Genomic DNA, 27057 nt, shown 5'->3' with positions numbered 1-27057 from the left:
TCCCCATCCGCTCCCTTCTGAGCGACCGCCTGTTCCTCACCACCGTCCTCCTTCATAGCCGCGCCGCCGCTGCCGCCCAGCTCTGCGCCAACCGAACCAAAGCCTCTATTCTCCGTAGCGTGGGACCTCCACCCAGGTGGGCTCCACGCCCCTCTTCCAGCAGTCCCCCTGCAAGGAAGAGGTCACTGACAGCACGCCGACCGCCACGCCTGCTTCAGTCATCGCACACGGCTTTGCCGGAACCGTCGAGATGGCCCTAAACCCTGCGCTGCAAGAAGTCCTGTATCCCAAAGGGCTTCCACGCACACGCTTTACTACTACTATACCACTTACATTTGGATTTGCAGTTAGCATGAACTTAGCAACTACTGTTTAATAATTTATTAACTTTTCCCATTAAACGGTACATTCACTCAGGACGACTTAAAACAGTTTTCTGGTAATTTTATTTACAGTCTGCAGAGTGTTCTGTAAAACACAGTAATTATTACAGACTAAAACACACAACATACATATTTTCAAACATTTAAATAAGCACAGTTTATTCAAAAGTAATTCTACACACTACTTTTTCCATAAAAATATAAAAAATAGTTTAGTTACTATATTTTACCTAAACCAAGATATTTAAGAATTCTTCCACATGTGATGCCCCATCCCCAAAAACGGGCACTCCAACGATAAGAAATTTAGGAGACTGCGTCACAAATTAAAATGCTAATGCCAACTGTTTCAATCCGCCAAAAGAACAAATAACTTTCAATTTGCAACCAGCAATACTTGTTCTGCAGTACGTTTGGATTTCACTTTTGTAGTTTTGTTTTTTTTTTTTTCCACTAACTGGCTTCTCCCATGCCAGATTTTCACAGACACGTACACGCTGTTACGTAAAAATAATGGACTGATTATACTGCAGACTATAATGCCAGTCACCATGTGCCCGACAACACGGATTGGTAATCTTGCATTACACAACAATTTTTTGCAAAAATATCAAAAGGGAAACACTTTCCTTTGGGACCTCTATTTAAAGGCGACTCCTTTTCTTACTGAGCATCCAGTGAAAACAGCCTTTTTCCTATCTCCTTGAAAATAGTGCCCATTTTTGTTTGCTACTACTATTTCTCTGGTTTTACTGACCATATTCTGTATGGAAAGCTAATGGAGTTCTGAAAAACACCCACTCAAGCCCTTCTCTCACTAGGATACATTTAATTTACAAAAAAAGGCACAAAGATGAAACTCCGAAGCAGCATCAGTCATAATTCTTCCACTGTGCACTGCTGCTCTTTCTTACACAGACACTGCTGCAAGAGACACTCCGTGTCTCAGAAAAGACTACAAATACATGAGCTAAGGAAACAGGCGAACTGTACTGTACAGAGGCTTTAGTCTTTTCAAGTAGTATATTCATCATTAACAAATGAACACTATTTAAAGTTTTATGTTGCAGTTAAGACTCGACCTGGAAGCATCAGGAAAAGCCGTCAGAAAAAAAAAAGCTCAGCAGCATATAATACATTTGTTAACAGTGAGATGGAAGGCCCTCTGTGTGCAACATTGTGCATTCAGTTTCAACAATGACAGTGCTCTACAGCCAGCAGTGTAAAACTTTTGCTTCTACTAGTTTAGAGGATTTTTCTAAATGTAAGTGAAGCTGTCATAAACAGAGTAGTAGCATATGATGCACAGCATGATCTGCAATAAAAAGCTCTTGCTTTCCAGCATGTAAACATCCAGGTTACTGGACCTTAGCTCATATAAAGAAATCTGATGATAGATTTTTGAACTAAAAAAGTAAAATTTTCCATCAAAGGATAAACCACAAAAATACTCTTTCAGTAAGTCTCACGTGCCATTTAATACCTTTCATGTCCTATGAACAACTATGCAAAACATTTAGAAAGTTTTAGCAGTAGAAATGTTGACCAGTTAAACTGTTTGGCAACCGTGTGCTCAAAACATCTTTGAAGAGCGTTATCATTCACTAAACAACAGTTCTAGACTGTACCACACTATTTCTTCTTCTTTTTCTTTGGTGGCTCATCATCAGAACTACTGTCTGTGCTGCTGCTGCTACTGCTGGAGGAACTAGAATCGGATTCGAACTCTGAAGAAGAGGAAGTACTACTCGAGGATGGAGAAGATGAGGAAGTAGAGGAGCTCTCATCACTGTCACTATCATCAGAAGAAGAAGAGGTAGAAGAATCTTCACTGTCAGATGAGGAATCACTAGCCGAACTGGCGCTGCTACTGCTGCTGGAGCTGGTCACACTTTTAGATCTGAAAGAAAACAAATACACAGATGAGAACAGGCCTGCTAGAGACAGCATTCATTACACAGTGTTCTTTATACTGCGTCGTAATCCAAAGATCAATTGTTTGGTCCGAAAATTTCCAGGCCTGACAATCTAAGACAAATTCCCGTGTGTCCCCCCCCACACGTCTTTCCAATTCTGAACAAATGCATTTTGGCCATTTGAGCAATGGCAGAGTGACACCATGTACATGAAGTAAGCCAAAACAGGACTACAGAAAAAGGCTAAGTTTGAAAGCTGGCAAGGATCTTGTTCATAGTAGTGACGAGTGTCTTTACTGACTTGGCTAAATAGAAGAACAAGGCTGCAGGAGAAGTATGAATGTCCTGCACTACTAAAGTCTCGGGGAAAAATTAACAAACATCGGTTCCCTAGCGCACCACTGTAATGAGTGAAATTTTGGCAATGTAAAAGTCGGTGGAAGTTTCATCAGTGATTTCACAAATATTAGAATTGTACTGAACTGGAAACTGTTCTTAGATTACTCCCGGCAAAAGAACCCAAATTACCTGCCACTACAGGATGCTTGTTTTCAGGGTGGGGGAGAAGGGGTGGAAACAGTCCAAGGTAAAGACTGAATTATGAGCATGGAAAAGTGGATTTCTGTATCCTCTGCAATTTTTTTTTTCTTTCCATTTTTAGCCCTTACTGAGGCTGTTGTTCCCAAGATCAAGGTCTCCAATTAAGGCAATACAAATTCCAAGAAAATACAATTGAATTCTCCCACAGATCTTTCTCCAAACAAAGTGTAAAGGTACTAATTCACCCTGCTTCCCGCCAAGTCAACCAAACAGCATGCAAAAATGCTAGATGTAATAATGCAGAATCTTCCTTCCATTAGAAAATTAATGTAGTGGTTTTTATCAGAGGGTTTGGTTAAATACAACTACTCAGGAAATGCCTATGTTAAGGCTATTGGAGAAAGAGCAATGTTTTTTCATCGTATCAGCCATGGTCATGTCAGCTGACAAATCTAGATGCATGTATTAAGCTAGGAACCGCTGAAGTTTTTATAATACATCTGTTATCTGTTACCTCTGTGCGTGCAGACACAATGGCTATTTATTAAAGACAAATCCATAAGGGCTGGTTAAATACAGACTTATTGTTGGTGAAAAACTAGTCATAAGATGAGGAAAACCAAAAAAAAAAAAGGGACTAGTAGTTTAAATCCAAACAGTTTCATTAGGTGTGCAGACCCATTCATATGGACAAGAATCAGAGGATCCCCTGAATGATAACCTTGACTGAACTTTCTTTTCCTAATCACCTTTCACAGAATCCATAGAAGCAGTCCACGGACCTCCACTATTTAGCTTATAATCTGAAACATCAGAATATAACACTTAATACTGCTTCTCCTAGAGGAAGCAATAGCTAGATCTATGAGAGAAGAAACAAGCAGATACTTGTTTTCAGGTGATGCAATACATGGCTGGTTGGTAGTTACAGCAGGAGGATGGAGATGGGAGCAACTAAAATTCACCTTGTCCTAATCAGGTAATGTGACAGCATCTACCAGATGCTGTAGACTGGTAGATCCGAGATCTTTGGGTCTACTACACCACTGTAAAAGTACAAAATTCCTCCAGCAAACAAGCATTCATTCTCCTCAAAACAAGTTCACAAATGTTAGTATCTTGCATGATTCCACGCACCAATTGTGGAACAACTGCTGCATTTTGTAACACGTGCTATCACCCCTCTCTCAGACTTTTTGTCCTTTCTAATTCTATTGCAACCATCTAACAACCCCAGGTGATTTTAAACTTGCTGCTTAAAACAAATCTACAGTTTTGGGCACAATCACAGCTGGGTGCCTGAAGAAACAAGTGAATTAAGAGATGATTTTACCCTTCAGACAGGTAGATTTATATGTGATCCAAGCATGAAGTGGGCTTTCAATTAATACCCAAAGTATGCCGTATGGGAACGCTGAAGCCAACATGCACCCAGAAGACAGCTCTGTGTCACCTGAGGTCACAAGATTGTACAACAGCTCTTTTGCCCGTTCCTGTTTTTCTGGTTAAGCCTGTAGCTTACTTATTGCTGTTTATATAAAAACAAACATACACTATGTAAAAGGTTAGTGCTCACTAACCCTATGCCAGAACCCTATGCCAGAACTAACTATGCCAGAACCCTAACTTTTGCATTTTCTTTTTTAAATCTGGAGCTTATATAGTTAATGGTAACGCTTCACTGAATTTTCTGCATTTAATTCTTCCTGTATCATAATAGAACTATAAATAGCAAATGATCTGGAAAGGAATTTATATTGATGGATTCAGTGCTTGCACAAAAACAGGACAACAACTCAAACCTAGAAGAGTTTTAAAATTTTAAGGAAATAGTGACCAAACCACCCCCTCCCCCATAAATCATTTTCCTCTTTCCATTTTTGCATTGGTTTAGAGCTCAAATACTCTGACAATCATTATGCCAAGTAGAAGACTGCAGCATATGAGAAAACTGAGGCAGGAAGAGGTCTGAACTACGTTGATTAGAAATCAGTTAATTTATGATCTCACTAGTCTTAAGTAACTCCAACAATAAATGGACACTACTGAGAAAGGAGCCTTTGATAAAACATATTATGATGATAGAACTAGGACACTCACCAAGAAGTATTCCAATAAAGCCACATTCCACAAGAGAGCCTAAAATAAAGGCATGTTTTAAAAAGCTGCTGTGGCTTATTTAATGACTGCCACACAAAATAAAAGGCCTAGTCTTTAAAAATCTTCTGAAAACTGTTTCTAGAAGGTCAGATTTAGAGACAGAGGACAGTCAGCTAAATGCAGAGATAATGAGGCTATTACTGTAGAGACATCCCCCGTAAGTAAAACTCATAACGTGATTAGCAGGAGTATTACAATCAGGGTTCTCGCTGCTCCTGAAAGGGTTCTGCTAACAAAGACAGAAACGGATTGCGGATTCCCAAGCAAACGTTACTGCAAAGTGAAGCAGAAATAACGCCAAAGAGACAGTTCTTGGCTCAAATTAGTACTTGGGGCGAGGAGGGAGGGGAGATGTAGTTCCTGGATTTTCTTTTGATCTGGGATTGGAGTTTTTTTGTTTGGTTTTGGGGTTGGGTTTTTTTAGATGCTTTATTTCATTCTCTAAACAAAGCTTCAGAGAGAGACAGCTGCTACAAGAAGGGAATGAAAACAACAAAAGGAAGAGCAAGATGGGTAGGTGGAGCAATTACAGACTAGAAAACAGTATGCCATTCTTGCACAATTGTTTAAAATACACTTGATGAACTTCGAGGCAGAAATAGGAAGATTTTTATTATTAAAGCAATATCACGTAGAGATAGGACAATCAGTAGGGAGAAAAGCAGAGGACAAAGAATTTAGAGTTTTTGGACAGGGAGGAGTAGAAATACTCCAAATGTCTGTCATACAAATGCCTGTAACAGGCTAAAAGCAGTAAAATCAAAACTGTATTTGCGATGTTGACTTTCCCCACACACCCCTTCCAAACTGCCTGCCCCAATACCCAGTGCAAGATCACACACTGAAACAGCTGCACAATTTGTCATCGTTCCCCACATACCTTTTTTTCTTGGTCTTCCTTTCTGCAGTACTTTCTCCAGTGCTAATTAAGGGGGAGAAAAAAACAATGGCTTTGATTAATGCAGTAGGAAAATTAAATAAACAGCAGCACAGCAGAGCTGAGTTTAATATTAGAAAACTGGTGTCCCACTGGCAGAGCCCCGCACCGCCCAAAGTTCGTTTGGCATCTATTTTCAGTCACTACAATAAACCAGAAAAACAACTACACCTACAAATCAGGAAAGAAAAAAAAACAGCAATTCACCTCTAATTTTCCATGTTAAGTATGCTTTACTCTTCTCTTTTCTTCATATTATATGGACAACAGCATTTTGGGATGGGAAAAGCAGAGGAGATAAGGATACCAAAAAAGTTCTGTGTACCTATATTATTATTCAGCAATAACTGAATTGATTGAAATAAAGGGTAAAATACTGAATTAGTCTGTAGCTTTCGCCACATACTTCTTTCAAGTACAAAAAGACACAGAACAATCTATTTATATTGATGCTTTCCAGCTATTCGTCTTTCAGATTCCCATGTATTCATACACTCACAGAAAGCTTTAGTGGTAAATGACACAGAATAAAGCTTCTTTTAACAAAACACTAAGGCATTTATTTATTTTTTTTTTAAACCAGTCTTCACTTCTGGATTTTTTTTTTTTTTTTTAAAGAAAATAAAATTCTTTCAGTCAAACATACCAGTCACATGCTCTTCTCAATCCATTGCAGATATATAGCACATAATTCAACCTGGAATGTACATGTGATTAAAGTAATCCCTCATCATATACTTACAACAGGCTTAATGTGCCACTGATATATGAGGAAGTTGTACGTTCTTTCATGAACCAGGATACTTTTTCCTCAACTGAAACCTACTATTGGAAGCCATCTTAAATACACAGAAATAAAAGTAAAAACCGCAAATATATTTCATTTAGAAATTAGACAGCAGTATGTGTTGATAAAGGCTCCAGAAAATGGTAGAAAGAAGAAAGCGTTAAGTGTAAATGATACTGTATTTCAGTAAAAGTACTCAATGCCATTTGTATGCCAGAAAAATGAGATTTTTCAACTTTTTTTTTCATACGTATGGTATGAAAATATTATAATCACACACAAGAGTTTTCCACACTCCCCACAATCTCCTGTGGGCAAGAGGAAGATTCATTGATCTTCAAATTTCAAACCAAATTATAATCCCTCCTGTATTGTTGAATGCTGTTAATATTTGTATTATTAAGGCCCTATACCCTTATCATAGGTAACCAGGTGTTTCACAGGTAAGAGAAGTCACTGCAAGTAAACAGAATTAGGCCCCAAAGCACCTTTCAGAAGACGGGACCTAATTCAGCATGGGAGTAACCCGGGCTGCTGTGGCACACGTCTATGCCTCCCTCTAGCGTTTAATGTATGGATAAGTATAGGAGTTCACTACTCCATGGAACTACACAACTGAGAGGGGTCAATCCCCTGCAGATCAAACAGATCCACTTCATGACACTTGGTCGTTTTCCCTGTGGCATCACACCGTCTTCAGAACCATAAATAAGAGACAGGCATCCTGGTTTTGGTTCAGTGCGGTAACATCACTAAGGAAGAAGCATTTTCTCACCTTTCCTCCCCTCCCAACTCCCACTCTAGGACAGGCAAGCAGTGGGCTTTACTGACGCCAGTTAGGGCAACTCCATAATGTCCATCAGAATCGTGGGGTCAACACTGGGCAAATAGAAGGATCCTGGAACAACTGCTGAAATGAGTTAATGCTGAAAAATCTTGTACGTGGTTGTCAAAAAGTAAATATTAACCTTATTAGACTATGTTTGCCTTCTGGTTAAAGATTCATTATTACATCTTTAACGATGACAATACGAGTACTCTGAAGCAGACCCATAGGATACCCAACTTCTCTGCAGACAAGAAATAACCTTCCGAAGCAAGCTATGCAAAAAGTAAAAGTGTGACCAGGGAAGTTGTTCTTTCCATGAAGAATAAGCTTCATCCTTGACAGCGCAACATTGGCATCTAAGGAACTGGATACCTCATGGCACAGTGAAGGAGCTTCAGAGAGCTTATGATTATATAACCGCTATGATTCCAGCCCAATTTAACCAGGTTTAAAAACTGTTCCCATCCAAGGATTACTCAGTCTTCCTTTTATGAGATGACTTTTCACACCATATACCCCTCGCGCTGTGGACCGTTAGGCTTACAGCTCAAAAAACTCCCTTCATGACAGACGTTGGACAGTCCTGTAACTCCTATATAAAATTATCCCATACACAGACTCAAGCACAATGGCCAGGCAACAAGCAATTTTACCCTCAATTCACTATCCTCCAATGTTAACCTGCAGAATTCAACAGAAATAGGACAAAAAAGGAACAAGGAAATAATCTGAGTCTTAAACTCAACCTTTGTCTTAAAAATCTTGAGTCTCTGAAGAACTCTTCCAAACGCTGCCTCCAAATGGAGCAAGTTTTAGAGCCTAAGCACTCCTGATTTCTTATCTACAATACTAGGGGATTACAATTGCTTCAGAATTACTCATTGGATCAGAATTAACTTCAAAATCAAACATTTTATGTCACTCTTAACACAAGCTAATGGGCTTCCACTTAAGTGGAAGCATTAATCCACTTAAGTCAGCATTTCAGCACTCTAATTCGTATCACTGCCTCAGTTGAAACAGCTGACGAAGTCAAATCAGACTTCTCTGCCAGAAGTTACCACCCATTTTCTTTCCCCATTAAGATAACAGAGCAAAAGGTGTGAACACTCTTCCATAACTCACATCCTGGCAGCAGCAATGACCTACAGCCAACATACTGAGCTGCAAGTGGCAGCAACAGAGGATATGTTTCCAAATCCTCAACAATTTTAGCTGCAATGGCTGTAAATGATACTGTCCCTCAGCGGGGCTGAGGCAACAACTCTTCAGCTACCATAACTAAATTTGAGTTGCAATGGCAGAACGGAGACCCTCATACAATTTCATGGAAAACTAATGTGCTACATTATTTTTCTCTTTGTCATCTGGAGTTGCTTGTTAGAACAATTATTAAACTTGGGGGAAGCATTACAGTCTACTCAGAGAGCAAAGTGGAAAGAAAATCACATTCTAAGCAAAATTCTGCATTTGTGTATTTTTCTGTTCAGCTGCAGGTATCTTTCACTTTCTCAAATGTCAAAAAGGGAAATAATTATGCAATTCAGTGAGATGTTTTTACTTTACACTTGAGAGTTAAAAACATCTGATAGTCCAACTCTCATTCACCTGTTTAACTGTTACAGCTCATAGTGAGCGGTATACAGGAGCTGTGCTGGCACAGATCCACTGTCAGGTCATACCCAGAAGACCAGGCTTTAACGGCACAGTCTAACAGCAAACCCAAACAGAAGTGAAAGAATTGCTTCTTTGTTATAAATACATTTACAGTCTTCACACCAACCTGCTTGTACTAGCACACAAACATATGAAACCAAGTAAGCAAGGAATTCGGGAAACAGTAGTCCGTTACAAAAAAGGCTCCAACTGTTTTAACTTTAGCTTAGTGCACTTTTTTGTTTCAGACAGGCCAAAAAAGTGCATTTCAGATGAGCAGGTGTCAATGAACAACATTTTAATTTTCTGGGACCTGAGTGTACATATTCCACCTAACATACAAAACGGCTCTAATATTAAGCAAGCATCACAGAATCCGGAAGAAAAGATGACAGCAAATGGTCTAGGACACCATCTTTCCCACCCACCCACAAAATTACCTTTTCATTAATAAACTAGACATTTTCATTCTGCCAATCTTACCTTTGTTGCAGTAATAGTCTCTTTTCTTTTTCTTTAAGAATTTTCGCTAATTGAGCCGTCCTCGAAGGTCTATGCAGGTATTTTCTCTTCCCTGTACATTCATACGTCCAATGTCCAAACTCTAAACATTTTTGACATCTTACATGCTGCTTGTTTGCCTCCCTATAAAAATGCAGAATTGCTTAAGTGACCGATTCCAAGTCTGTTCTACCTATTGAACAAATTTATTTATTTTTTAATCAGACAGATTCTTAACAGCATATGTAGTTATGATTAAACCAGACTGACATTCATGGGTGCTTTAGCAATTATACATCTTAAATCAGGACACGAACAGTAACAGAATTTAGGCAAATACATTTCCATTTATTAAAATATTCTCATATCAACTATTTATGAAAGAGAACAAAGAGACTTTTGCTCTATTCCAGAGCTTCAGCTTAAGCCTTCTTCTGCTTAAGTAGCAAATGCTGAACTACTGGCATCGACTGTCACCACACTCATCAACCCCACCTGAATTTCACTTTTAGTTTTACACTAGCTGCTGGTTAGCCTACTGTGCAGCCTTCCCCCACTCTGAAGATTCCATAATTTCCCACCCCCTTCAGATACCGTAAACAAACATTTTGAAAAATGCTACTAGGACCACTCTCTGTCATGTCAGTGAACAAAGATTAATCCTATCACCAAAATCACATTTTGATCAACCTAATTAGTGCAGCTTTTAGCGTTATAGGATGTAATTGTGCAACAGTTACTGGGATTGATTACACTGCATACAATTTGTTACTATCCAATAACTGCACACAGTTCTAGCTTGCTTCAGGTAAGTAATTGAAATTATGTTTTAGAACACTCTTAGCAAAAAGCAGGCAGTTTAGTTTCCAAATCCCAGAATTTAACACAAGTACCAAACTGAAATTCTCAGAGACAGATTAGGATTCTGAGCAAGTAAAACAGAGATGACCTTAGCTGTAGCTTATCTGAATTTACTAGGATTCATTAAAGGCTGGCAGAAGGTTTATCATAAGACCAATCAAGGTTTATCATAAGACCAATCAGATTCTTGCTCACTTTGTGCAATGTAAATCAAGCCAGACTTCACTTACTACTCTGTACCATCCAAATACCTGAAGTATTTAGTGAGCATTTTACATCCCCATTTCAGTTTTCACACTGTGGTAAAATCCTTTGATCATTTTTAGAAGCCAGTTAAGGAAGAAAACTCGTATTTTCATATTCTAGCTCTTACTCCACGATTCCGAAGATTTGCAAAAGCTGTTTTGCTGTCGTCTCACAGACACCCTCCTCCTTTACAAATAACGAAACTCACACAGCGGTCAAGTGACTCACTCAAGGTCAGAATCACAAATCAGTTTTAGAGCCAGGACTGAAATCGGGACTTCGTAGCTCCCATACAGTTCACTGCAGCTGCTGTAACTTATTTCCACCTTCTATGATTTTTTCCAAACACCAAAATACTAATTTTTCAAGGCCAGCCCATCTAAACTATCTGAAATTAACAGCCCTGGCTTAACTAGGAGGAGGCTCCTAGACTGTTCATTTAGTACTCAGAGAGCATAAAGTGACAGACCAGTAGTGAGCATTTTTCTCTGAAAAGAAGTGTTGCTTTTCAAGGCAAGGTGTGAATTCCTTCTCTTTCAACTCTAGTCATCACCTTCTGTGACAGTTCTACTGTATCTTGAAGGGAATCTTGTTCTGAATATCCATCACTTCTTCAATGCAAAGAGTTTTTGGCTTCATAATCTAGCCTTAGAAATACTAATCTAAATCAGCACTTGAAAACTAATTAAACTTGCAACCTACGCTGCACAATTAACTCAGACTTGACCAGGAAGCAGTACGTCTAGTAATGAACAAAAAAACCCCCACCGTCTTTGAATGGTTTGCTTTGTCTTGCCTTAGACTTCTGGCTCTGCCACAAGAGTTATAAGCAGAATGATGATACTCCCTCCTCTTCATCAACATACAAACCCAGAAAAGTGAATGTTTTTCTATCTCAAACTAGTCCAGACCTGTCTCCACAGGAACAGAATGGAAGTTTAAAGCAACAATAATATAACTCAACGTTTCCAGTGTTTTAGTACTACTCACATGACCAGGGCAGACAATTCTATGCAAGCTAAAATGATAAGATCAAGCCCTAAAAGCAATATAAGTAATTATCAGGAAAACAGATCAAAATAGCTCAACAGCTACAGAACTATAAATACCACATCAGCACTAACAAGTTTTAACACTAATGAAAAGCACGAGACTGAAGTAAACCTTCAACAGGCATCAATGAGCACAACCTAGAAGCAAAGGCTAGCAGGTGTACAAGTCAGCATATACCCATCAAGCACAGAGACATAACAAGAAGGGCAAGAAGTCGTTCCTTGACTCATAATAAAATAGCAGCTTAAAAGAACAAGTATTCCATGAGTACTTTGAAATTCCAAGTTACTTTTCATTGGAAAATAGGAAAGAAATTACACTGAACAATAAAAAAAGGAAAGGGACTGCAGAAGTCATACGTATTCTAACTCTTACGATCAGACAAAAAACCAAACACACTCCAAAAAATTAAATACAAGAAAGAAATCATTCTAAAGAAGAAAAAAAATCCAAACCAACAAACAAATGAAAAGCCAACATAAGTAATACAGGACAGTGGAACACAGGCATTTGCTGCGCTTAACATAAACAAGCAAAACTGACGACTTTTCCTCATTTCAGTGTTTGGTAATCAGGTCCCTTTGGTACTGAGAGAATTACTTGAACGCAATAGCCACATCTGAGTAAAGGCCGCTTGCTTTCTTTTTTTTTTGCCTCTCTCTTACAGTTCTGTAAACATATTGTAACATGAACCTGGAACTTATTTTTTCTTAACCTGACTGCTGAAAGTCTACGATGAAGATCAGCGAATACCTGCATCACAGGATCTTACACGCTCCACTGAAAACTACGGCATGCCGACACCCGTGAGGTAGCCTTTGCCCAAAACGCTGCTGACGGGCGTGAACACCAACAGCGAAAGTTTGAAGACCTCCTCTCCTTTTCCACAATCCTGCTTTCATGCCCATCATTCCACTGCAGCGACGTCACTAACCGGGTCACCACAGCCGTATTTCGGGGCGGTTTCCTTACGGACGAGCAGCACCCTGCCTCGGATGGGCAGCACCTGCGAGGAGGGGGCCCCGCACCCTCAGAAAGCGCTCGGACCCACGGCCCCCACTCGCGGGGGACGCCCCTGTCCCTGCCCTGGCCTCGCTCCTCCGGGGCTCGCAGCCGCCCCTCCGCAGCCCCCTCCCCGCAAGCAGCTGCCTCAGGACGCCGCCCGGCGGGCCTTCCCTCGCTCCGGCTCGCCTGTGGAGCCCCCCCCCCCGCTCCGCCGCGGCGCCTCTCCCGCCCCGCCTCAGCCAGCCGCCCGCCACACTCACGCCTGTCTCCGAGCGATGAGGCGGTGCATGGGAGTCGCCATCTTAGCGGCCAGGCCGGGAAGTGAGGCGCGGGCCGCGCTGCATGCCGGGCCATGCCGTCCGCCGCCTCCTCCCATTGGGGGAAGGAGCGGCCGCCACAGAGAGTAAATCCTCCGGCGGCCAGAGAGGACGCGTCGGGAGCACCGCGCTTTCCGCCTCGTCTCGCTTCGCCTTCTCCCGCGTTGTCATGGCGCCGGCGGGGCGGCGCGGCGGGGTCTGTCACGGCCCCCGGCCGGGCGGCGCGGGGCGGCCCGCGGTCCCCGTCCCGGCCGCCTCATCCCTGCGCTGCTTTCCACCTCGTCCAGCCAGGTCCCCGCTGTCCCCTCCGTTAGCCCCGCAGCCCTCGGGGCGCTCCGCCCTCGGCGGCCCGTCCCCTCGCAGCCCTCCGCCGCGCCCGCTGCCCCGCCGAAAGCCTCAGCCTCTTCTCCGCGGTCAGCCGCGGGCTCCCGCCCCGTCGGTGCCTAGCCGCTGCTTCCCTCTCCCTTCAAAGTCTTGCAAGAACCCGCCTCTCGCTAAAAAACTTGCAGTTTTCCTTAGAAGGGATGTGTTTTAAGTACCTGAAACCAGCGGAACGGGCTGTAACCGAGACAACCCATCTCTGGCTGGGCGGGCGGCTGGGGGAAGCCGGCCGCTGGAGGGGCGAGGAAGAGGGAGTTCCTCCACCCAGGCCTCTCCTGCCGGAGGGCACCGGCTCCGAGCTGCTCCAGCCGGCCGGCAGGCCTGGCCGCAGGGTGGCAGCGGGACGGCTTCGCCTTCGTTAGCCCACGTGAATAGCTCATCGTGGCCGCAGGTGGCCTGCTGCAGCTTCTCAAGAGCTTCTAGCGATGCGGCGAGTTGGAAAGCGCAGTAGGTCTCTGGTCACAACACGAAGGCTCCAAAAAAATGTTAGGAAGAGCTAGATTTCAGAAAGGCGTAATTTAACTCGTTATCGCTCCTAAAAAGCATTTACTAGCACGTTAATTTTTAGCAGGTCAGATTTTTATACCCCACACTGACAGAAAAAGAAATCTCAGTATGATTGAGAAGATTAATTCTGCTACTGGGTGCAGAACCACGGCTCAATAATCCATTAAAGATGAATCTCGGGGCCTGAGGGTACCGATAACTCATGTTCGTGTTGACCCAATGTGTTCTATACTTGATCGCAAGAAAATACAGTTCAGGTATATCTAGGAATTGTAAGGCAAATTCTTTCTTCTGCTCCATTCAGCCCAAGAGACTGTGGTCCCCCAGCTATGCCAACAGCAGCTGGTATTTTTGGCTCCTACGTCATCTTATAGTCTCTGGCGTGGGAGGAGAGGTTTAGGCACAGAAAAGAGTAGCAGCGGCTGGAGCTTTCTGACGGCACATACCTGGCAGGCAGCCCCTTGGGAACCTTTGCCAGCTGGCACAAGTAGAGCAGCCCCTCTCCTGGATTCAGGGAAGCAAGGAACGTGGCTTCATCTATTGGCTTTATCAAAACTCATTGTTATGGGATCAGTTTTATATGTTCAATTCCATGACAAAAATCCTCAAGGAAACATTTTGTAACGCTGAATTGCGATTACTTCTGCAATTACTATCCTGGAAGTACTTTATATCCAACCATTTTCAGAATTAATTCAGAACCATCCTGTCATAGGGACAATCGATAGGCAGTCAATGGGCATTCCACTGGGCATTTACATTTAGTGAACTGGATGAACTGTTATCGACTTGTAGTAATTTAGCATCAGCTGTGTAGCTCTTTAAAATGTGCTTCCTGTGAGTTGGTGGTATTCATTTATTATATAAAATAAAAATACATATTGTATTTTCTGAAGTTCAGTAGAATCCAACTGTACCAGTTGGTTCATCACTGTGTGAGGAACTGTCGAAATAAGGTAAAAGGCAGCCCTTGCTGAGAAAAGCTCACAGTTTCCTCAAGACAAGATACAAGGTGGGAACACGGTACGACAGAATTTGTGGGGAGAAGAAATGGGAATGTAACAGTAGTGAGAGCAGATGGCTGATACAAGTTTATATTTTAAGCAATCCATAGATGTGTAAAAATAAAATATATTTATATGTCACATATAATACAGCAATAAAAACCCGATGCTTTCGGGCGATGAGTATCCCAGGTCTTGAATTAGCAGGCGTGTGGCAGAGAGGTGTTTCACCTCTCATGGTGCACGATCAAGTCACAGCCGGGAGATACCAGAGCCAGAACTTCCTGCTGTGTGTCACATAATATTTATAATAACGGACGGTAACAACATCTGCTGGGGACAATGGCACCAATTAAATATCACACTGGGAAGGCAAGATAGTGAGGGATTCTGTTAGACATAAACAACTCCAACTCATCAGGATTAATTACCGGGTGGCTAATTGTTGAATATTCTGGTAGTTCCTGTCTCCAAACTCTGTAATTGTAACGTCTAAGGCTAGTGGCTGTTCCCGCATGCGTCGTGTTTTCTTCTATATCTGGCACTTCTTGCGGCATCTAATCATTGCCCTGTTTTGGATGATGCTCCGCGATAACCTGTGATTAATCATATCTGGCACCTTAGCTAAATTCTGATGTGTGATGCCTGGTATGTTATAAACGCAGCAGAGTTTGGCCTCAATATTTGAATTCTGATGTCTGGCATCTCACTTTTAATGGAGAAAGTCAGACAGAAGAATTTCCTATTTTAGGATCGACTAAGAAATTTTCTTAAAAATACAAAATAGCTAAGAACAGCTATTTATAATAACCCATGCTTTACAATAAATTCCTGTCTGCTGATCCTTTTTTTACCTCAGTATCCCTTAAAACCTGGGAGTAAATTACACCCCGACAGCAATATCTGCGCTCTACTTAACAACTGCTGGTGCTTCTAGCACCTGTGCAACTCTCCTAATGTTAATGCAGCAGAACTACAGTTTCCTAAAGTGGCCAGTACAGCAAGATTTCTGATACGTGCCAGGTTACTCCATGGAGTGTATGGGCTTCTCCTTACACACAGGCTTTAAAAATGTGTTAGATTTTGTTCTAATAAAGATTTTATTAGAACAATGCACTTAAAATCCTTCTACCTGGGGAGTTTGAAAGTGTTCTTGTGAGTTCAAAGCCCGCAGGTTCCTACAGCCTGAAATCTCTGTTTCACAGCCGTTCTTTCATTCCGAGGTAATTCACCACGGGGCTGATGAGCACACCGGAGGATGCGACTTCGAGACTCTCCGGACGAAAGGTGCAGAGTCATTGCACGGCGCTGGCTTCGCTGTCAGGAGGACGGTTCCAGGGAGCTGCTGCTGCTGCCCGATGAACTGACTGTGCCCATGAATCCTGCCTTTGCGCATGAGGTTGCTGTTTAAAGTTGCAGTGTCTTTAACCTATTTCTAAATATGCTGGGCAGGGAAATTACTTTCCAAAATGTGCCCTGCCAACACTCAGCTGCCTTGTGTCAGCTCCTCAGAGACCTTTCTCGCTATGCTTCCACCCCCCAGCACTTTTCTGTGCGAACATATTGCTTACGAAACAAAGGTGTCACACTACTCGTCAAGGGTCTGTATGTGAAACCGGAAAAATGTTGTCAGAGCTTTCTTTCCATGGCTTAGGAAGAACCGAGTCCATGAATAAATGGTTAAAACTTCATTGCCAAGACTGCTGGCTACTAGTGCCAGCTACCCAAAACTGGTCAGTCTTCCAAAATGACAAGCAATTAAGTAGCTGACCGTGCTAATGCTGGACACTAGTAATGATAAACTGGGAGCACTAGAGATGGTGTCACCGGCATTTTTTAAATGTGCATTTTACTTTTGCCTTCTAGCTTTCTTGCAGAACATATCCAAAGAGAAATCAGTCACATCATTGTACTGAAAAAAAATTACAAATTAAAAAATCCAAATTGGACATAGAAATATTAATAATAATAACAACAACAAAAAACCACAAGAAAAACAAACAACCCCCACTGGCTACCGAATTCCTGTATGTAGAGCTGTTTTAGCATTTTCAGCATCAGAGAAAACTAAAAGTGAGAGACAAACACAGAAGGACCTTATTCAGGCAAAACCATAGGCTGGAAAAAATCTCAGTGGTAAGGAATACAGTCAATAGATTTGAATCACTCACCGTCCAGGGTTTCCTGCCTCCACCCAGTTGTACCTTCAGTAACTGCGAGTTTACACACGGTAGTACGTTAAGGTAACATATTATTACAGTTGGCCAGGTTGCTTTGCTTCTCTGCGGAGGAAACAAGCTCACATGAAACTCCGTGTTACTACTTTTGGGTGCACAAACCAATTCTTTTAAATTTGGCTCAGGTACTTCTAAATAGCACTACAGTTGCGATGTGGACCCAACCTGAGATACCGGGAAGTCTTTTGTTCTGTTTTATGCGTTTCCTAATTCAGAACAAAAAGTAAAAACTTTGACACTGCCTGTGAAATAAAATGTCTGAAAGAAATGAAGCAATCGTACCAAAACATGTTTTATTCCTCTAATTAAAGCTTTCCCTGACATGATTCTTTTGCCAGGGCATCTGGAATTTGTATTTCCAGATAATAACCTAATTCTTCCCAAGAAACAATGCCACACCTGTAGTACAGCTCCAGACTGAATTTCAAGAGCAGGGCAGGGTGTCTGGGGCGGCGGAGCTTTACGTCAGGACCTGACAGAAAGTGGTTTACCAGAAAGCCTGGATCGGTGCTGGGCTGCTGTGCGTTTCGGCTGGGTCTGCATCCACCTGGGGTTACCAAATCAAGGATTTAAAAAATGCAGAGGAGGCTTTTCTGCAAACGCTGGTTGGCCTGATGGAAGATACTGTCTCTACCTACGGAGCTTTCCTTAAAAACCAGCCAACCTAAAATGAAGAAAATTTTTCTCTTCATCACAAAAGCAAAAGCAGAACAGCCAAGTGAAACGAGCACTCGCGGCAGCGAACCCCGAGCACGAACATGGTACCCTGCTGGTCCCTCGCAAGTGGTATAAAGAGCAAAACTCCTACTGCCCACCAGAGCGTGGCCTGTACGCTGCATTTATATGATGGTTTTCTCGCGTTGTGCCGTCTGGTGGATTTCAGTGAACCGGCCTCATCACAGCGTGTTGTAGCACATCAGGGTAGGGAAGTCCAGGTGAGATCCCATCTGTTGTGATATTTCAGATGACTTGCTTGAGAGAAGCAGAAATACGGGAATCCCTTCCTAGGCATAAAATAAAGCAACATAAGCTCAAAGTCTTTCCGTATCTTTCTCTGTCTCATACCTTCCCAAGCAAGATGGGTTCCCTCATTCCCTCCTCTGTACATTTTCCTTGCAGTATAAATTGCTGAACATATTATGACATGATATTTGCATAGTGAAAAGGGTCTCCTCTTCTAGCAGAGTCACAAAAAGTATTTTTTCAACTGCTTAACAGGTAATGGAAGCTCTGGCAAAAATGGAAGTATTTATAATATATATAAATTTAATACCAGTATGGATGTAGGTCTGTTCTAGTAAAATCGATGCAGATACTCAATATTTATATCAGTAACTAAGAGCAGACCCTGGCTCTACGTATTAGAATTCCAGGCTTGTATAGTATCAGACTCGTTTGGTATCCACCATATAAACAGACAATTAGAGGATAGTACAGAAAGCTGAAAGAAAAAAGATAGAAATGCCAGGTTGAACCGTTACTTGACATTCACAGGAAGGAAGCTTCTTGAGCCTCATGTCAGATTAGTCTTCATTAGGTCAGCCGTTGTAAAAATACATTGAAAGGGATAACGCGCCCCAAAAATCTGTAATCTATACAGATGCCCAACCACAGTTCCCATTGAAATAAAAAGTAAAAAATAGGCTTTATTATTAGAATGCATTTAAATTAACGTGATTTATGACCTGTGAACTTAAGACTAATACCCCTTTTCTAGGGGGGGGTAGCATTGGTGTGGCGTTGCTATGGGACTGTGGCGGTGTTATTCTGACTGTACCCTCAGCGAGTGCCTGCTGGGTGACTGTTCCCCGCTCCAGCCTAGAAAACTCTGCCCTATTTTTAGATCCTCAGCTCACATTTCAGCGAATGCTAAGTACCTCTGTGTGTCAACAGATCCCGAATGTCTCCTGATGCAGCGTAAAGCATGTCGACGTAGCGGGGACGTCATTTGTGTGTGCGGTTTGTGGAAGCTTACATCATTAAATATGTCACTGGAATGTATTAAATTGATTTAGAACTAATTCAGATGTTTCTCTTTCCCGGGCAGACGGCCAGCAGACCGCAGCGTGCAAAGGAGCCCCAGCGGCAGGCGCAGGGGCTCGGGGCTGACGGCCGGGCGCGGGACGGTGCAGCCATGACGCCTGGCTCGCAGTCCGAACCCGAACGGGACGAGAGGGGAAGGCTGTCACCCGCACCAAATGTGCGTCACACAAACTGCCAGAGCTTTTGGGAGGTTTGTGGATAGTCTGGATGGAGAAAATAGGGCTGAGCTTCCACCCAGTACCCAGCCACAGCCCTTCGCCCTTCCGAGGCGGGCTCACGGGGCTGAGCTCCTGGATCTGTAAGCAGTACGAGTACAAGCGCCATGAGGACTGACTTTAGCCTCAATCCTCAGTCTTTTAGGACTTGGATGGTTTGGGATTACAGAGTTCAAAGTTACCCACTGGGTACCGCTGCCGCTTCCAGTTATCGTGGGAACCATTTCACCGAATCCGATCTATACACTTACACTGATTCATCTTTAAGGCTGTCTGTTTTCTTCCTCACAGCTCTCTTTAGCAGGCTTTCCAAAGCTTGACTGCTCCAATTACTCCAAGATCCCTCTAATTTCTGAATGAATTTATTAGTGATCAGTTTAACCACTTGTTCCTGTCAGCTGTTCTTTAGATTAAGTACCTATTCCTACCCCCACTGTGTTTACAGGCAGTGATTGCATCCCTTCTTGTATTCATCTCACTCATACGAGGGCAATCTCCACCCGTAATACCGACTGTCCATTCCCCTGACCATCACAGTGTCCCTTCTGGTGGTCTCCTCAATGCTTTTGAATGTGCGTGACAAGAATTAAGCGTAGAATTATTCCGCATGCAAATGGCACTAACACTTTCCTGTCTCAGCTGGAGATACCTCAAGCATCTCAAGATACTTTTTTCTTCATGTTTGCGTGATACTTCCCACTCACAGCCATCCTCTGATCAGCCAAGTTACATGCAAGTCCTCTGCCATTATTTCCTAGTGATGAGCTTCCCGTTTCTAACAGATTTTTTTGCTCTTAGTTCATGTGTGCATGACCTTAATCTTTGTACCATTGAATTTCATGCCAGTCTTACTACTCCAGTCATCGGGATCATGCAGTTTTTCATTGATAATGCCTCCTGATTTTATGTCACATCAAAAAACTTAATCACAGTTTTAAAATGTCTCTCCTAAAGCCTTGCATTCTGTGAAGGGATGTACACTCGCACGTAGCATTGATCATATTTTTTTCTTTAGCATAGCCACCGTTTCATATTTTGAAATCATATGACACCATCCTTACTTTATCAAAATGTTAAAAATTCTTCCTGCTGGACTTGCAGCTCAGCTCACTGCCTCCAAAATTCGGTGGGGAGGCTGACACCGTAATTACAACCTGTCCGAGTAAAGCCTCTCGCATTTTGCTGCCACGTTTCATGGACCAACATGCTGAGAAGTATCTTACATGTTTGCAATCCGTTCATGCGGGCAGGCTGCCCCGAGGCACTACTTTCCAGTGTTAGGAAGTATGTGCAAAGCTATGAACTACCCTTAATTATACAATTATGATGTATGCGTAATACACAACATCCAGGAGCAAATAGTTGTTTCGGGAAACATTTGTATGTTCTTTAGACTTACACGTTTGTTGCTATAGTGCCCATCGCTTTCCAATATTGTTTTTCTTGTATCCGGTTTTCCTCCTTTTTTTCTATTGGCTTTTGTTATGTTTCTTTGGGAAATTTTCAGTTGGCTGTTTTGGGTTTTGCTTGGTGGGCAATTATCCAGCTCTGATACTTCAGTAGCTGTGATGGCTTAATTTGTAAACACATGAAATCTAATTACCTTTCAAGCTTGATGGAAAACTATGGAGACCAGAACAAGAGGGAAATTGATCTTTTCAACACTTATTTCACGGCAGATTCTTGAGATAACTGCACTGGTGAAAACGGCTCCCGAGTAACCTTCCGTAGCACAGACAGGCAGGGTTTTCTGAGAACTGTGTTATATGGGGTATGATTCATATCAGAGTTCGGGGCAACACGATACTCCAGATACCCTCAGCTGAGGCGATTGCAAAGCCCATTTGTATTTGAATATCCCAGAATAGCACTATGAACCATACATTAGATGACATGCAATGACTATTTACAGCAGCCCAAAGAATAGCCTGTGACAGGTACCAGCTAGGACTTATTTTAAGCCCATATTCATTTTCATGTTTGGCCGGCATTAATGAATTGCAAGACATGCCACTGTAAACAGAGTCTGAAGATATTGGGCGTACGCTGAGATACACCGTAGTGGCAGATTTGCAGTATGTGAGCACTTCCACCAAAATCATGCATCTATTTCGCACACAGATAATAGAAAAAGGAGGAAGCTTAATCCACCAGGCAAGGATTTATCAATCTGTGAAGCTCCCCAGAGGAGTAAGTTTTGGGAAAGTCCGGAGGCTGCAGGCTGAGATCAGAACTAAGGCACAGATCAAGTAAACCACTGAATGAAAGCACGATGAGGATGCTTTGGAGAACAGACAAAATCACCCACAGCATACAAATTAATAGCGATGCATCAGTCTTTTTCCCATTTTTTTTACACCCATGGTTTTTGAGGATTAGATATTTGTAATGCCTGCCACGCTACAGAAGAGCCGTTTGCAGCTCCGAGCAGTGAAATGGGATGAAGTATATCAACAGCAAATTATTCCTTCTTTAAAAAATAGCCATGAGTTTTAGGCCATGTTATCATTGCATTTTGAATACATCCTCTGACTCATGTTTTCTTATATATAGCAGTAGTTGATCAAACATAACAACTGAATTCTGAAAGTCTTGAGCATATGATGTGATTATGAAACTTTAGTGCTTTTGCCGTTTTGTTTACATTATCTTCAAAAGTCTAAGAATGTCTGAGACATTTTGTTCTTAGAATAGTTGCCATCTATGTTAAAAGGGACAAGCTGCATCTTCAACAGCCCTTTTTTGATGATGATTCTTCTGGGTTTTTCTCCTTAATTTAAAATAAAATTACTGATTATTGCGGTAACAAAACAGAACAAAAAGTATTCAGCTATTTATCACTTTACTGATAAGCAACTAAGTAGCAACATACACAATACATTCCAAATGGCAAACACAGTATGTTCAAATAAGGAATATTCATGTCTGATAGAGATTCACTGATTATGTATTTAAGTGCATAAGAAAAAGACAAGTTACTTGCTCGGAAGAAGGCAAAGTCTGCCTTGATGTAAGAAATGACATTAGTTGTTAAATTAACGTGGCAAGGTGCCATGCTACCTCATAGTTGAATTTTGCCTTGATATTCCTTAATGGACTGAGACATTTCTTCTAGTCATACATCTCCGTTAAAAGCAAATGTATCAGTGCTGTAAACCCAACTTGAAACTGCTAGAAAGCTTGCGAAAGCAATGATAAACATGCAGATTTCTCCCCATAATTTCCAGCATGTCAGGCTTATTTATTCTTGATTTTCATGGTCCAGGTCTTCTGGAATAATTAGATCCTGTGACAGAGTTTTAAAAATGTGATATAATAAATACCTCTATTAATTAAAAGCTGAAAACCACTGAACTTAAAATTCATGAGTTCTTGGCAATTCCAGACGGGTCGTAACTCAATTTCACAAGCTAATGGACAGCTTAACACAGAAAGCCTTGAACAATACAATGACTTCAGCGCACACCCGAGCAGAGGACGCACCTACGGGACACCACGAAACAAATCCCAGCTTTGAGGTTAGTTGAAGCAAATCTGCATGCTCTAGGCGTGCTTCCTGAGCATCCGCAGAGAACCGCAGCAAAGTTTTCTGCCTCCGTGCTGGATCTAAGAGTTCGTATTTGCTTGCCAGGCGAGGGAAGGCGGAGCAGCAGAGTCAACGGGGCGTTTGGCTGGGCTACAGCAGGACAGGCACGCGCATCCCTGTCCTCCCAGGGATGCGGCCAAACCTGCCCCCGACCGAACACCACAGTACTGTGGGTGGAGGGTATCAGACCCATACCACAGAGGGTATAGAAGGTAACTAAACTTGCGTCTGTTCTTTCTTTAGTGCCTTACCTTTGTGCTGGGGAATGGACAGAAAGGCAGTCGAAGAACGTGCTTTCAAATCAGGCTGCCCATTCTTCCAGACGTTTTTTCTTCCTACTCTTTGTTTCTCCTTGTTTTTCCCCTCTCACTTTTCACATCTCTTTCCTTCTCTATGCATTTTACCCACCACATTGGCATAGGTTTCCAGTTTATTTTCCATGCGAACATAAGCAATAAAGAAATTAAGACTTACCTTTTGAGTGTCATTTGTCTTTAGATCGCCCCTCTGAGGGCAATTGTCACTCTGTAATAGCAATTGTTTCAGTCTGTTACAAATTTAGTAGACAACAAACATTGGTTTGTTCTGAACTCCCATCTGGAAAGATCATTGCCACACTGAAGGCTAGACATGTTGACCAAGGTCTGATCTCAGGGGGCATATCTATATTGGAAATTGGATCCAGATAAGACAAAGATGCTTCTGTTACTCCCGTTCCTTTCCAAATGCAAAGCTTGTGAACTATGTATAGCTGGTCGAACACACAGCCTTGATCCCCCATGGGGAAGCTGAACCATACGGGAGCAGAAGAGCGAACGTTGCCCACCAGTGCTCCCCAGGCTGCAAGGCATGGAGCTGAGAAAGGCGCCCGGACCGTCGGTGAGCTGGCTCACAGCACCGTTCCCAAAACCATCCCTGTGCACCGCTTCTTTCAAGCTCAGGGTGGGAAGCTGCTTCACCATACCGACACCCCGAGAAGGGGATGCTCACCAAATTAAGTATAAATGCCTTGGTACTGGGTGACGTGCAGTTTTCTGTAGGCTTCTCAGTGCCCGTAGCAATGACTATGTTTTTATAACATGTTGAAAGTGAAAAATCTGTGGCGAAAGGAACAACCAGTCTGGATTCAAACAGGATTCATCAGAAGTTATTGGAGGGGGAAAAAATATCAAAAGAACATAAATCGAATTAAAAAAAAGCATATGTAGAATCAGCTACTTATCATGCCTTCAAAAATCAAACGCTGTCAAAACTCGTAGGTAAAATCCAGTACGTTGAGTTACCCCAACGCGTACTTCGCTGTTTCATTTTACAGATGCGCTCTCTGCTGCAAATCCATCCTCACCAGGGAAGAAATGATAAAACCTTATTAAAGAATATATATTACAAGAGTTCAGGGTAAGCTATGTGTCTTTCAGCTGCCATAAAATCCTAATTATTTCTTAGAAATATTTATTACAGTCTTTTCATGTTTTGTACACTAGAAGTCTCACTTTTTACAAGAAAAACATTCAGAAAATAGAGGAGAGTGGGGAGAATGATGGAATCTGTTCCACTTCGGACGACTACGTAACACCACCTCGGGTTTTGCGTTGATTTATTTATTTTTCCCCCAGCCGGGGGGTTGCATGTGCTGATCAGACCAGTCTGTCTGGGTTGGCGGGGCCCCTCTCTCCCACCTCCCTCCTGTCCCCACGGGCAGCATCCCTGGCGAGGTCCCAGGACCGTGTCCTAGCCCAGGGTCAGCAGCCACAGGCGGCAGGCAGCTGGTGGGAGCCAGTGGGGGCTCCGGGGCTCTAGGCACTCCGAGACAGATCCCCTCTGACGCCAGGCTCTCTGCTCCCCGGCCCTTCCGCTGGCAGGGTCTCTCCTTTTGAAAATGAAAGCGAAGGAAAAAAAAAAAAAAAAGAGGAAACTGGGTGATGTTCTTTCTCGCCGTTCATTGTGCCGCGGGTACGTGTTGTACAATATTCTCCCTGCGGAGCAGCGGGCTGGTTTCGATCCTTGGCACCGCGCTCTACGCTCAAGGACGTCCGAGGTGAAACACTTCATTATTATTCTGTCGTTAGCACCGTGATGCAATTCCCAGCCCACCGGCAGCTGCCAGAGCGGCGTCACTCAGTACGCTGCCAGGTATCGCAAACACGCGGGGCTGAGGCTACTCAACAGCCTCTGGGGCAAGAGTCCTTCCTGCTTTAAATATTGAATTTCTCTGCCATGCGCTTTCTGTATTGTTAAAACAAGGAGCAGTGATGTAAATATAGGGCTGGGAATTTGGAAACGTGCTGTTTATAACACATTCCATTGCCGTATTTTAGGCATGTTTTATCTCAGAATTAAAAGCATTCCCAAACGTTAAGTTTCACAACATCCATGAATGTGAGGTAAGCATCAGAATTATGCTCGTCTTAGGATGAATCAGCCAATCCCTTGCGCTTTCTTCCCAAAACGCTCCCCTCGGCAGAACCCTCCCTTACCTCCTCACTGCTGGGCGGAGCAGCACCGCCGCTGGGGTCCCAGCAGAGCCGTCGGTCCACCGCCCTGTCCACCCTCAACCCGCTCCCACCACCACTGGGACTGCGGAACGTGCTGGAGCTCTTAGGGATTTTTTTTTTTTTTTTTTTAATTTTAGCTTTTTTAGGGATTCCTGATCCCTAAAAAGGACTTTTTTCCAGCATGCTCACAAAGCACTTGGTGGCCAAACGCTTCCCTGGAAAACACGACGTAGCTATACAAATACGTACTACAGCGATAGCGGCCCAAGCCCTGGAGACAGATATACCAGTATTAAAGTTTGATGTGCTGATTAGAGACCGACTGTTCTGCAAATCCTACTGGACATACAGCAACCATATGCTAAATTTTATTGGTAGTGTAGTTGGAACCGAACTGCCTTTTAACCACATTCTCAAACTATGAAACTCTGAACCCAGCCTTGGATTTTCTTCTGTACTCCAGAAACGGTCAGAACACGGGCTGGGTCACTCAGCCCAGTCGCGTTCGAACCGTGGAGATCTCCCGTGTCTTACCCGAGAATTCCCACATGGAGAAAGGTTTGATGAGCACTAAACGCTTCTGTGCGTGCGCACCTATGGTCTAGATGCGGTGGGTTTATCGGTGCACCTTCGGCTTGGTGTCGCAGAGGAGCTCTAGGAAAAAACAGCACGCGACAGTTTACCTCCTCATCGCTGTAAAAGTTGGCAGATGTGTAAAAGGCGAATGACACGCAGACGCTACCAATATAGCCTTCAGCTGGCTAGGAAACATCATCAAGGCTTCCATTAGTTTTTTTAGTGCTCGAGGTTGGTAAAATAGAAAAAGATGAAAGCCATTCCATTGTCATTCTGGGAGCGTCAAGGCAGGATCACCGCTGTGGTCCTCTGGAACCGTTATGACACAAAATGGCAATATCCTAACAGCAAATATAATTACTCCGGAGGCGTTTAGGTCCTTTTCTGCAAAACCTGTCTGCGTTTCCAGAAACTGTGATTTTTTTTTTTTTTAAAAACCTCGTGGCATGCTGTTTTCCTTCAAGCCCCATCTGCTGTAGTCAGGCGATTACATCATAGGGGAAAAAAAATAAGTAAAACGGCCTATTTGCACCGAAAGCCACGAAAGCCTTCTTAAAGCCTCAAACCCGAAAGGAAACAACAACACAAAGACCTCTGCAGCGTTGCCAAGTTCTGCCTTTATCGCACATTTCTCCAATTTCTGTAACATCATGCAAGAAAAACAACTTTTCGCAGAGGAAAAGGGGCGGACGCGCCCTCCCGCGGAGGGGCGTGGCCACCGCTAGCCCCGCCCCCGTCGCGCTCCCGCGCCTGCGCAGTAGCGCCCGGCGGCAGTCTCGCGAGAGCTCCCCCCCCCCCCCCGCCCCTCAGCCCTCCGCTCGG

General features: G+C 43.0%; 1 protein-coding gene across 1 annotated transcript; it reads right to left on the bottom strand.

The window, feature by feature from the left end:
- Positions 1-366: 366 nt before the first annotated feature.
- On the bottom strand, positions 367-13214 carry ZCCHC10 (zinc finger CCHC-type containing 10). The gene is made up of 4 exons (XM_076350023.1): positions 13135-13214; positions 9692-9853; positions 5880-5921; positions 367-2283 (listed from the first exon to the last, which is right to left on the bottom strand). Exons 1-4 carry the CDS (start codon positions 13173-13175, stop codon positions 2016-2018), a joined length of 513 nt encoding a protein of 170 aa, XP_076206138.1. The 5' UTR covers positions 13176-13214; the 3' UTR covers positions 367-2015.
- Positions 13215-27057: the final 13843 nt, after the last annotated feature.

Source organism: Aptenodytes patagonicus, chromosome 12 (genome assembly GCF_965638725.1).
Source record: "Aptenodytes patagonicus chromosome 12, bAptPat1.pri.cur, whole genome shotgun sequence".
In the NCBI taxonomy this organism is placed as follows: domain Eukaryota; kingdom Metazoa; phylum Chordata; class Aves; order Sphenisciformes; family Spheniscidae; genus Aptenodytes; species Aptenodytes patagonicus.
The sequence above is the reverse complement of the archived record's forward strand: the minus strand, read 5'-3'. Positions and strand labels throughout refer to the sequence as shown.